This window comes from Podarcis melisellensis (assembly GCF_964234715.1).
Source record: "Podarcis melisellensis genome assembly, chromosome: 4".
Classification (NCBI taxonomy): Eukaryota; Metazoa; Chordata; class Lepidosauria; order Squamata; family Lacertidae; genus Podarcis; species Podarcis melisellensis.
This window is the reverse complement of record NC_138531.1, coordinates 22,056,225-22,069,407: the sequence shown is the minus strand read 5'-3', so window position 1 is coordinate 22,069,407 and position 13,183 is coordinate 22,056,225. Positions and strand designations below refer to the sequence as shown.

Genomic DNA, 13,183 nt, shown 5'->3' with positions numbered 1-13,183 from the left:
AGGGAAATTATAGAAGATCGCAATGTTAGTTCAGTTATCGCTGGGAAACTTTGGACAAGCCACAGCCTCTAACTCCCAGAGCTCAGAAGACCAAGACCAACACTACATGACTACAGAATTCTTCCTGTTTGTGCCATAGCGGAAAGGCCAATGATATAACGCTAAGAAACAGCAGGCAGGCAGATCTGGGTTGGCTAGCACCCCTGCTGAACCCAACATGTCACTTCAAAGATCTATCTAGGGAACTAACAGAACACAATTTTAAGGGATATCCTAAACTCAAGTATTACATCTAGTTCAAAGGCAAGAGTTTTGTTGCGGCAGAAATCATTACAATTAACTGTTTTATTGAAGGGTGTTTTGTGGCAACACAAAAACAGTGTTAATATAAATTAGTATTAAAGGAATGTACTACAGTGGGGATCTTGAGTAATTAATTATGTGACTGCATTATCACAAAGTATATACAGCCTTCAAGAAGTCAAAAAATAGATCTTGATGCAAGTCAAGCCTCTTTTTAGGTGCAAACACAGAAAACAGTAGGGTTCTGCTTATCCTTTCACAAAGGGTGAAAAGTACTATTCAGATTCCATGGCTAGGCTGGCCACTCTGTTTGCAGTAAACAGGAAGACAGTTGAGTAATTTCCCCAAATAGCATTTGGAGACAAAAGAAATGGTTGGCAGCCTTCATATATTTCCGAGATATAGCATTGACAGCAACATTGACAACAACAACAACTAGGACTGATGGAAGGAATGCATGAGTTTTGCCAGCCTCATATGCAGAGAGTAAGGTGGGCTAAAAATGATTGTTTTAATGGTATCTAGAGATGCTTGATAAGTGCATCCCCCCATCCCTGCATAAAACATTCTCTTGGACCAATGTGCAGATTGGAACTTAGGTATCCAACCGATTTTGTACTTCTGCTGCAATGCAATTTTTGGCAGTTTTACCGCACCAAACCATGTATTTTAAATATAAACTATGAGAGGAAATGTATATCTCAATATAAATGGAGACTTCTTCTTTTTTTCAAGTAGCTTAATGCAGAATCAGAAAGCACTGGAACGTATGTGCAAAAAATGCAAAAGCCAGAAATAGACAGATGAATCAAACCCTAGTAGGAACAGCAGTAAGCATACAGTATAAAAAGAATGCATGATGAAAACATGGTTATATTTAACTGTGGATGTTATTTTAAATCATGGAGATTAAAAAAAATAAATCTGTTATTAATACATATTTCTTATTAATAACAATAGTAGTCAGAAGGATGCAATTTAGACATTTTTAATTGTGCTGCTTTACATTACTTTTTATTTTAAAAAGTCTTTCCCTTCCCTTCAACCACTGGTCCATTGACAGCAGTTCTCCAGATGTTCAGCTAGGCATCTTTCCTAGGTCTATCTGGAAATGCCAGGAATTGAACGCAGGGCCATTTGTATGAGAAGCATGTGTGCAAAGTTGTCAGGCATAACTGGTGGGCCCCCATTTATTGTGTAGAGTCACGAGCTACCTAGTCTATGTTTCAAAGGAAAGGTCTAAGCATTGCTCTAAAACACGATAATATAAGAATGCCTTCCATTTTATTTGCATAACCATACAAAATTTTCTGTAAATGTGTACCAAGCCTTTCTCCCTGCCACTGCATTCTAGAAATTATGTCCATTGTGTCTCAGTGAAAGTCAGTTTGGATATTTCTGAACCTCCAGGGAAGTGCCAACTAAAAAAAGAAAAATGTCTGTAACAGAAATAAAGTTTTTTGTTTTTTAAAAAATAATCAAGCCTCCCCCTCCCCCAATTTAACTCGTTAAAAAATTGCTGATATTCTGACCTTCTCCCCAAATTCTTTCAAGAGGAAGATGCTGAGTAAAACAATAGGAACAAAAAACCCACCAAACATTTTTTGTCAGCATTACCAATCAGAAATGGCGGGCTTTCTAAGGCCATTAATAAGGTTATGAAAACACTTTACAACCTATGTGAAAACATATATTCAACAGAACTCTTCATGGATCAAAAAAAGCGTTGCAGTGTTTGCCGATATAGTTCACTTTGCTGAGACTTCGATTCCCCAAATCAGATTGAAGAAATTTCCCCAAGCTGCTTATAATAATAGCAAGAGACCTGGGAATGTCCTGCTCCCATTCTAATTTTCTATTTCGTTTGGAGCGTTGTTACCGCACCATGTGTCTGTGTAGGTTTAATCATTCTCTATCTTCTGCTCAGCTAGCTTTCTCCCCGTAGAAAGGTACAATTAGCTGCTGCACTAATTTATAATAAATAAAACAAAGATCTTGTGTTTTTTTTTTTAAAAAAAACCCTCCAGTTATCAGTGACTCTCGTTGTGAAGTGCTCGTTGAAATTCTCACTATGGGCCCAGAGAAATACCTGATGCATTGACAAATCCCAACCATTTGGCTTTGTTATAAACAGATTATCATCACATAATACAGGAAAACGGTCGGCTTTAATTGAGGTAGCCAGAGATTTACAAAGCCCACCGCAGCTTTTTCCTATTGATGCTGATAAAGCTCGGAATGAGCTTGCCTGCATTTTCTCTTACATATATCACAACTGACCCAGTTTATGATTTTATCTCATGCCTGCTATACGCATTCCCCTTCATGAGCCAGGGATAAGAAATGAGACATTGGAGGGCTCCATATTAAGATAGCAGGTGGTGTAAGGCAGAGATGGGGAGCCTTTGGACCTTCAGACGCTGCTGCATTCTGACTTCAATCAGCCTTGCCCAACAAGGCCAATGGTCTGGGATAATAGGAGCTGCAGTCCTTGGAGGGCATCAGGTTCTCCATCCTTGGTGTGGCTCTACTTACAGCCCCCGAGTGGCTCTAGTAGGGCAGGGGTAGTCAAGATGGTCCCTTGCAGAAGTTGCTGGACAACAATTCCCATCATCCAGGACTATTGGCCCTGCTGGCTGGGGCTGATGGAAGTGGTTATTCAGCAACATCTAGAAGGCACCATATTGGCTTCCCCAGCGCTAGTGGTTTACCTGGAAGAACAGAGCCAGTTTTTCATTTCTGGAACAGAGAGTAATAGTCAGCTAGATTTTATTCAAAGTAGGCCTTTTGAAATGAATGGTCCTAACTTCCTCATGTGTATTAATTCCAATGGGACTACTATGAATAAAAGCTACAAACAAGTAAAGGCTTTAAATCAGGGTTTCCCAAACTTGGGTCTTGTTCGGGACTGTTTTGGGACTACAATTCCCATCATCCTTGACCACCGGTCCTGCCAGCTAGGGTTGATGGGAGTTTAAACGGACAACAAGAACATAAGGATTTTATTGAGATTTGGTACTCATTTATTTGCCTTTGACAAAAGGGTTCTTGCATTTTTTATTTGGGAGCCAAGGGGGAAGAGGGATATTACTTTGGCTTTTGCAATCATTGTTATTTATTGTCTTGTAATAAAATAATAATAATAACTTGCAAGAGAAAGACAGCAAAGCACACTTAGCTGAATGCCACCCATCATCTGGAAGCAGCAAGCAAGCCCCAAGTGTCGGCAAAATTCTGCTGGTTGTTTGGGTTTCCTAACAGGTTGACAGGTGTGGTTCTAAAAAACTTGTCCTTGCTTAGTGGGCTGCCACCTGTCCTTCCCTATACAGTGGCACCTCGGGTTAAGAACTTAATTCGTTCTGGAGGTCCATTGTTAACCTGAAACTGTTCTTAACCTAAGGTACCACTTTAGCTAATGGGGCCTCCCGCTGCCGCCGCACGATTTCTGTTCTCATCCTGAAGCAAAGTTCTTAACCTGAGGTACTATTTCTGGGTTAGCGGAGTCAGTAACCTGAAGCATCTGTAACCCAAGGTACCACTGTAGCCCACACACCTGACTGCACGTATTCTTATTAATTAAATTTGTATACAGCCCTTCATCTGAAGATCACAGTGTGGGTCAAACATAAAAATTCACAAAGAGGACACAAAATACATCATAAAACAGAAACAAACCAATAAGCTCCCTCCCACAAACAAATGTTAAAGGTCATAGAATGTTTATCAACCAAAGTCCTGGCCATAGAGAAATGTTTTCGCCTGGCGCCTAAAGATATGTGATGAAAACACCAGGCGAGCCTCCCTGGGGAGAGCGTTCCACAAATGGCGAGTCACCTCAGAAAAGGCCTGTTCTGATGTTGTCACCCTCTGGAGGCACACAAAGAAGGGCCTCAGATGGTGATTGCAGGGTCTAGGTCAGTTCCTATGGGGAGATACACTCCCAGAGATAATAACTATTTAAAAGGTAATTTGCTTTATTAAATGTGATAACTCTGTACTTGGAGCTTGCTGGGCTCATCTGTCTCAGGACCATAATGCCGCAGTGCTGAGTTTTTACTCCCTAGGCCCAATGAGAAGCAACCAGCAATTCATTTAGCACCAAAGTAAGGATTCGGGCAGAAATATTGCCGTGTTGACCTTATCTAGGAGCTGTAAAGAATCCTTTCTGCTGCTTTAAAGGATTGAAGTGTTAACAATAGAAGACGATGCTGCCCTAGAAAGCATTCTAATAAGAGCAACAGTTTGATCCCTAAAGGAACGAACAATGAAGCCTCTATTCAATCCACTCTGGAAGAAGAAAGAAAGGATGACATACGGAAATGGACACACTCTGCAACAGGAGAAAAGGCTATTTTCACTCGGGAAAAGAGAGAGTTGGGAGAGAAATAAGCATACTAAAAATCCACTGCTCCACATATCTGGGTTTATATTCCTGCAGCAAAAGAAACCACCGATTCAAAATTAGCGTCTTAGCAGTATGATGGCTATTTAAAAACGACGACAACAATTTGCTGCTATCCCAGTTGGTGCATGTGTCTTAGACAAACCCCAGGCTTGACTTTGCTGTCACTCCTCATGTGGGCATTCTCTGATAGTCTGAACCAGGGTCAAGATCACAAAAAACACAAGAGAGGGGGTCATAATGAGCCTTTGCCTGCATTTAAGCATTTCTGAAGATCAGCAGCGATATGAGCACATGCCAATGTGCAACTGATCTGCGAGATCTGCATTGATATGCTCCTGTACAACAGCCTTCCAAGTACTGCTTGCAATTGGAAACAGAGCTGACAGCACCAGGATATAAATTTGTGTGAAATGGCTTGATTTCTATGCACAGCTATATCGCATGATATAATAATCCCATGTAACATGATGGAGAATGTATTGCTTACCTTCCTATTTATAGCAACACCATCTTCACAATCCAGCACAGCACAATCCACATCGACAGATGAGATTTTCCGTATCTTCCTCTCGTCGTCAGCTGGCACGTAGAGAACAGCCCTTCGGGGTATGTAGCTACGAGACGGTGTCAGGCAATAACCAAGCTTAGGAGCAGGAAAAGGCAGAAAAGGACTCCTTCTGTAAAAAAAAGATGAGCTCTCTATTAATCTCAGGCTGTACTTCTTAAACGCCTTCAAGAAGTTCCACTGCCACTTTAATTACTGACAAGAACAGCTTACTTTGTTAACATCTGCATGCCGCCTTAACTCCAAGGGTAAGTAAAGGTAAAGGGACCCCTGTCCATTAGGTCCAGTCGTGACCGACTCTGGGGTTGTGGCGCTCGCTTTATTGGCCGAGGGAGCCGGCGTACAGCTTCCAGGTCATGTGGCCAGCATGACTAAGCTGCTTCTGGCAAACCAGAGCAGTGCACGGAAACGCCGTTTACCTTCCCGCTGGAGCGGTATCTATTTATCTACTTGCACTTTGACGTGCTTTCGAACTGCTAGGTTGGCAGGAGCAGGGACCGTGCAACGGGAGCTCACCCCGTTGCGGGGATTCAAACCGCCGACCTTCTGATCGGCAAGTCCTAGGCTCTGTGGTTTAATCCACAGTGCCACCCGTGTCCCTTAACTCCAAGGGTAGGTAGGGGTATCCAAAAGGTAAATCCCAGGTGATGTGATGTAGATCAGCAAACATTTCTGACTCCCAGTTGATTAACCATGGTAACAAAAAAATACACACACTTTATATCACCTTGTTGAAATCAAGAAATCGGGGTTGGAGGCGGGGATGACAAGGAATAATTTGTGTGTGTGGAAGGACGCTCAGTTCAGTTCTGGTAATCAAAACAAAGTCCTGGATTCAGAATCGTATCACGCTAAGCATATGTCTCATACAGCACTTCTTCAAACAGCACATAGTTAAGTTATGGAAGTTGCCTACAGAGAATGCAGTGATGACCATCAACTTTGATGGCTAGTGTAAGAAAAAATGGAGTAGCTCTCATGAAGTTGATGTCACTGTGTCATGGAAGGCCCATAGCTCAGTGGCAGAGGGCCTGCCTTGCATACACAAGGTCCCTGGTTCAACTCTTGACACCTCCAGTCAAGCCCAGTGCTGAAGAACTGCTGCTAGCTCAGTGTAGGCAACACTAAGCTGGCAGGACCAATGCTCTGACTCGATATAAGGCATTATTCCTTGAGTTCAAGCTGATGACTAATTGGGACTGCACACACATCTACCTGCTAGTGAGCATCACTGAATTATCATGGAGCTGACTTCCAGTAGACATGCATAGGATTGACCTGTAAATGTGACAGCTAACACTGGCCAAGGACATGTGATGCCACTGCTGCCCATCTGCCCATTTGCAAAGCCCAGAGCAACATGGGTCCAGGATATCTCAAGGACCGCCTGAACTCTTATCATTCAGCTCAATCACCAAGATCCTCTGCAGGAGCACCTTTGGACGTTGCCTGAGTTGGTGAGGTTTGTTTGACAACAATGGGAAATGAGCCTTTATTGTCATCAGCCCAGTCCTGTGGAACACCCTGCCAATAGAAATTCAGCAGGCATCTGCTGAAAACCTTTCTGCCATGTCTCTGCAGGCAGTTAAGAATACATCCCCAACAATGGTCAACTGATGCTTGCTTTTAATTATTTTTACTTGGTCTTAACTGATTATGATTATGATTTTATTGTTTGGTTTTATCTTTATATTGTTGTAAACAGCTAGGTTTTTTATGACACAGCAGTATATAAATATTTTTGCAAACAAACAAATGCCAACCATGGCCCAGTGTCACCATCATAGCAATTTGCAATCTTGTGATCTCCTCCACTGAAGACAGAAAGCATTACAGGGCCACAGATGCAATCATTGGACAAATTAAGGGGAATAGTTTTGTTTTACCTATATCCCCACCCAAGTCTTGTCTCCTGAAGTTTCTCAGGATGATGGGTTTATACGCAGTCCCTAGAACACTGACTTGTTCTCCTCCTGACTCTCCATTTCTATAACTAGGGCTTTGCTGCTTTGGCAACTTCAAAATTCTACACTTCAGTATCTCAGATTTTTTGCTTAGAAGAACTGGGTTCTGCAACCTGTGGGAAGTGCTCAAATTAAGCACCTACTTGCTGGTTTCGAGTAACGCATTTTCATTCTGCAGTTAAGTCATAGCCAAGGGAAGGTGGTGCATCTTATTCCAGGTTCCCTCTGACTTCCCCTGCCACTTTCAGAGATTCTCCAGGCATTGGCAATGACATGAAATTATAAAATGCCCCCATTTACGTAACTCTCTCGTATGAAAAAGAAGAAGAACATTTAAATGGTTTGTAACAAACACCAACAAGTCTTGGGCACACACGCAAGTGAGCCAACTAGAGAATCAGACTATTCAGAGCTGCAGAAAAGGCTGATTTTTGCAGACTAATAACCCCAGTTATTGGCCTAACATTTTAATCGTTTTGTTCCAATGGCTTGTTTCTCACAGAATTAGCAACAATGAATGGCTAAAATACCTCAGATCATATATGTCTAATTGCAGTCAAGAGCAGCTCTTGTCTGCATGTACATTTCAATTTACCTCTGGGGATAATGTTTGTTAATTGTATTTCTTTTATATGCTGGTGGTGGAGGGGGGAGAAAGCTGCTTACTCAAAAAGGGGCTAAGTGTTCCCTTCTATCCCTTTGTTCGCACAAGAAGCTAAAGTCACTTCAAGAGGCACTTAATCCCATCATCCATGGTTACAATTGCCTTACAGCGTCAGTCAAAAAGAATCCGAAGTAAATGCAGCTATATTATGTAATTAAAAGAAATTCAGGTAGTTATTGCCAGGGGCACTTTCCAGGTCCAAATACGTAAAATGGCACTGCAGGGATCCTAAATACTGTAGTGTTTTAAATCTGGTCAACCACAATATCGCACAGATCAAGAGGAGGAATATGCAGAAAAGGAAAACGCCTCTCTCCTAGTGTGCATTGTGAAGCAAGAGGAAAGAGGAGGGACTTTCTGACCTTTGAAGTGGCAAGAACCTACAGAAGCCCATCTGAAAAGGGAAATAAAAATATCAAGAGGAAGAGAAACAAACAGACTTATTACAAAAGGCCCCAGTTCCAATTGTAATTGTTAAAAACGATGTGATATATAAAAAATTGAATCATCTTTAATGTTTTGTTCAGGTTATCCAGTGTTCAAAATACGTATTTCCTTCACTATTGCAGAGGAGCCTGGCATAGCATTTGATAGCTGCCTGTAAAGCGCTGATCTTAAAGAGATTTACTAGAAAGTTTAGCGTCACGAGTCTAAAGTTAATTTCAAGGAATTGGTGGCCAATTAAGGAAGCAACATGTTTGATATCCAGATGTTTCACAGCAGTTGATCTAGCAACTCCGAATGGTGTGGATTTAGCAACATTCTCTAATTAAGTTGATACAGAAACCAAAACCATGCCAACCAACATATCAAACACACACCTTATATATATAGTTTTCCTGCTTTTCCCCCTTATAACAAATAACTGCTTGGAAGTTTTGTTTTTTCAAAACAATGTCACAGCCTGCTTTTCCATCAGATTGTTTCAGTGGAAGATTAGAAGCTAGGTTCTGAGGGTTTGGGGAACTTGAGCTTTTAAAAACACAACCTTAGAAACACGATTCAGTTCATAATATGGCCTCCATAATGAGCCTCATATTCTGCTGCAAATAAGAGATTGATTCTGCTAAAACAGATGGGCACAAACAGGTTCAAGCCGACTGTAAGTGAAATCAGCACTAAGGACAGTGTCTCCAGTTGAAACTGCCTACAATGATTAAAATAGCTATTACAAAAGCCCGAGAAAGTACACAGTCCAGTGCAAGCAACAGAAAACACGGGGGAAAGGGGTTGGTAATGCTATTTTAAAAAATTAACCCCAGCAATGAGAAACCTTGGATCTCAAAGGAACAGATTGGGATCGGTGACACCACAGAGCAGTTGCCTGCTGGAAAACCAAACCGGTAGCAAGAGAGAAAAAGGGAGGCTTCCAAGTGACCCTCTGCAAATAAACTGCTAAAATAGGTAGGTTTATTCTTACTGGAGATACAAGAATATAAACGATGCAGGAAAAATCACTGGTTACCTTGCTGTTGTTTTAAAGGATGCACAACAAGGCAGCAGAGAACCCGAGCTGAAACAATAACACCAATCAAATGTTTTAATCTAAAGTCTTTGTTTATTTTTTGTGACACTTTAACAACATCCTCCATACATTTACTTGGATGCTAAGTTTCCTGATTTCAAATGGAACCTAAGTCTGCTTATAACTGTAGTCGTCAATTATTTTCTCCCGCTTGATGTCACAATATCATCAATTTAAAAATGATGTATATAGAAAAAAGGGTGGTGAAATCCTTTCAAGGAATGATAGGACTAACTACAAACCGATAGAGAACTGACAAAGGCCTAGAATAATTGATCTCAACCATAAAATGATGAAGTACTACCATAGGTTAAATAGTTAACCAAGACCACTCCCCTCCCACTAGGTCTAACCCCTATGACCTTTCCTTTAACTCATCAAGTAAATAATCTCCATGATACTGACATTGCGGTTTGCAAATATCAAGGGCTCTTCCAAACATCTTTTCATTTAAAGCAGAGAAGGACACAATCTGGAAGCAGTGCAATTTCATCAAAGTTGCTTTTATTGAATTGTTTTCAATGAAAGCTAAGCCCTCTCACACAGGAGACCGAGGCAAGTAATTTGTTGAGAAATTTTAAAAAGGAAACTGTAAAACTTGGGAGTAAGAGTCCTGAGTTTCAATGGAATTTAAGTAAGTTAGTTCTCTTTAGCCCTCTAGAAAAGTAAGCTGAGATCAAGTACTTCCAGGTACAAATCCTTTGGTATAGACTGATATGATTCTTATAACTCAGGAGTCACCAACCTTTCTGGACCAGGGACACATTCCAATTTTTGGGAGAGTGTTTGGGGTGCCAGTCACAAAATGGCTGCCATGGGGAAGGATGGCATAACTCAAAATCAGAGAGAGAACTATCCTGACAACCTTATGCTTATTACAGGAAGTAAGCAATGCCCTGACTGTGGACATCAAACAATAGTGTTTGCACACACACACTGATGGTGTTGCTGCCTAACAACAAGGGAGAGCGTTTCTTGGTACCATGGAAAATGGCATATCACACTCACTCTAATTTCACAGAAATCTCTTAGAAGATACATGCACATTTTGCCCCACAAATTTATTTTAAGAGAACTGCTTTTTCTTTAAAAAACAAACTAACTCAAAACTGGGGAACTTCCCTGGGGCATCAATTAAATCTTTCACGGGCACCACGGTGCCCACAAATGTCAGATTGGCAACCCCTGATATAACCCAACAAAAATACCATTTAGGCACCAATCCTATACCCAATCCTTACTTAGGAGAAAGTCCTATTTAATTCAACAGGACTTACTTGACTAGATATACATAGACATTGTTAGCTGATGTGCCACAATCTCTCTCACCTATTTTTAACAATTTCACCATTTCATTAGCTTCTATCTGATCAAACTAGAAGAAATGAAGAAAACATGCATTTGTATGACCATGCTATTTTCAAATAAAATACCTAATAATGGACATGAATCTGATATAACTGAGGATCCAGAATATATGGTCCTGTTGTTTCGATTCTCCCAAAAGCTGCAATTCTGTTTCTATTCTACCTAGCCCAGTCTATTCAAATGCCGTGCAGTCCTTGCTTGCATCAGTTTAATTCTTGCCACATAAGTTATATCTAATATGAATGGACATGGCCAATTTTGTGACTTGAAGCTATCCACCAAAATGTTACAAATTTGACATAAAAAACAAGTTAACTGACAGAAAGGTTTGTGAACATGCTGATGATGTTAGACTATGGCTTCCACTGCATATGTAGAGTACACAATAATACAAGTCACCGACAGTCATTCTGTATTTTCATTTACCACCTGCATTTTGAAGTAATTTGCATTGGTTAAATCCATGTAGGTTAGATCTATCAATGACTACAAGCCCGGTTGGCTAAGTGCAACCTCTTTATTCCAATTTAACATGCCTCTGATAACCAGATGGTTGGAATAAGTTTGAGATGGCTATCATCTCTGTAGCCTGATTGTGGATTTCCAAGGGCATCTGGCTGGATGCTATTGGAAAACTATGGGAAAACTGGCTGGAAGCTATTGGAATATTGAGCTAAACTGGCCCTGGTGTGATCCAAGCAAAGCATATTCTGATAACCGTAATAGCAATGCATTACCATACTTCACAAGTGAATAAATGGAAACATATTTTTGAGGGGGGAAATGTATTGAAATGACTTAAAATTTTTTACCACCCCCCATATCCAAGAACTGAAACAAGTATGAAGCAATATCCTCACATATTTAATAAAATATTATTTTATCTATCGCACGACTCTCAAGTACAATGTAACAATGGCTTATCAAATCCCCAAGGCTGCTAAATTCTCAATTAGCAATTCTCAATCAAAAGGATCCTTCCCCTTTCTTTCTATCTATCCCAAGAGTCAGTCTCTCATTGTAATTAATTTTTCAGGGCTTTTAATTATAGAAATGGAAAATCATACTCAAGTCGTATTAACTGGAAAAGAATGATACGATATCCCATGAGTTTACTACATACTTCGCAATTCACTCTTTACAGAAACCTTTTAACAATAATTACAGGCATAATAAGCAAGATAACTACCATATTAGGCTCCAGACCTGAGCCCCAATAGCATATTATGAAGATGGATATTCTGGATCATTTTATAAGAATACTGAGGTGGTACCTGCTCTGAAATAACTGCACCACACGTAACACCAAGGTGAAAAAACAGTGCAGAATTAAGAATGAATAGTTCCAGTTATTTGTTTGAAAAAAGAACCTAGTCTCAAAAGTGCACAGCAAAGTCCTGAAAACATAATCCTGGCTCAAACAGCATAATGCTCGTCTCAGTAATTCTGACAACAACCCTGTAAGGTAGGTTAGTAGTATTACAGTAACTTACGAGGGGGTTACGTTCTGGGGATTGTACCTAATGCCAAAATCGTGTATGGGCAAAAAGACATTGGGTGCAATGTTGGGTGGGACTGCCAAAGTCTCTCCCCCGATGCCCACCCCCTTCCCAGCCCCTTTTAATTATAACTTCTTTTTTTTGGCCAAATATGTAAAGCTGAATGTGCACAAATAAAATGCACGTAAATTGTGGGCTTATTATATTCCCATTTAGCAGCTCAAAGCTGAGGGTGAGAGAGTATTGTACGTTGATAGCTGATTAAACAAAGGGAGCAACCCCATACACAAGAAGCTGGCATAAGGGTAAAGGGACCCCTGACCCTTAGGTCCAGTCGTGGCCGACTCTGGGGTTGCGGCGCTCATCTCGCTTTATTGGCTGAGGGAGCCAGCGTACAGCTTCTGGATCATGTGGCCAGCATGACTAAGCCGCTTCTGGCGAACCAGAGCAGCACACGGAAACACCGTTTACCTTCCCGCCAGAGCAGTGCCTATTTATCTACTTGCACTTTGACGCGCTTTCGAACTGCTAGGTGGGCAGGAGCAGGGACCAAACAACGGGAGCTCACCCGGTCACGGGGATTCGAACCGCCGACCTTCTGATCGGCAAGCCCAAGAGGCTCTGTGGTTTAACCCACAGCGCCACCCGCGTCCCACCAGCATAAAGTAACACCAGATCCAAAGTCCATTCAGTATTGCTGGCTGAATGGGTCTGAGCCTGGCAGAAGAAAAACAAGACTTTAAAATAGGGTTTTAAGTTACACCAGCCTTTTTTTTCTCTGGCTTAACTTACTCCTGGTTACCAAGTCACAAGACTGCACTGAATAGGCTTAGGATTCAGCCTAAGCCCCTCTGGTCCCACCACAACCCTTTTGGGGGGTTTACAGCATC

The 13,183-nt window shown here is 41.2% G+C and overlaps 1 protein-coding gene across 3 annotated transcripts in view; it reads right to left on the bottom strand.

Annotated features, from left to right (window-relative positions):
- CLYBL (citramalyl-CoA lyase) overlaps positions 1-13,183 on the bottom strand; it is a 183,172-nt gene that overhangs the window by 69,527 nt on the left and 100,462 nt on the right. For 2 of the 3 annotated variants that reach the window (XM_081908260.1, XM_081908261.1), the window contains exon 2: positions 5,196-5,382. In XM_081908260.1, coding sequence (XP_081764386.1) covers positions 5,196-5,382 — 187 coding nt within the window. Of the gene's footprint in view, positions 1-5,195; positions 5,386-13,183 lie in introns of all 3 variants that reach the window. The other variant, XM_081908259.1, reaches the window with a different exon arrangement.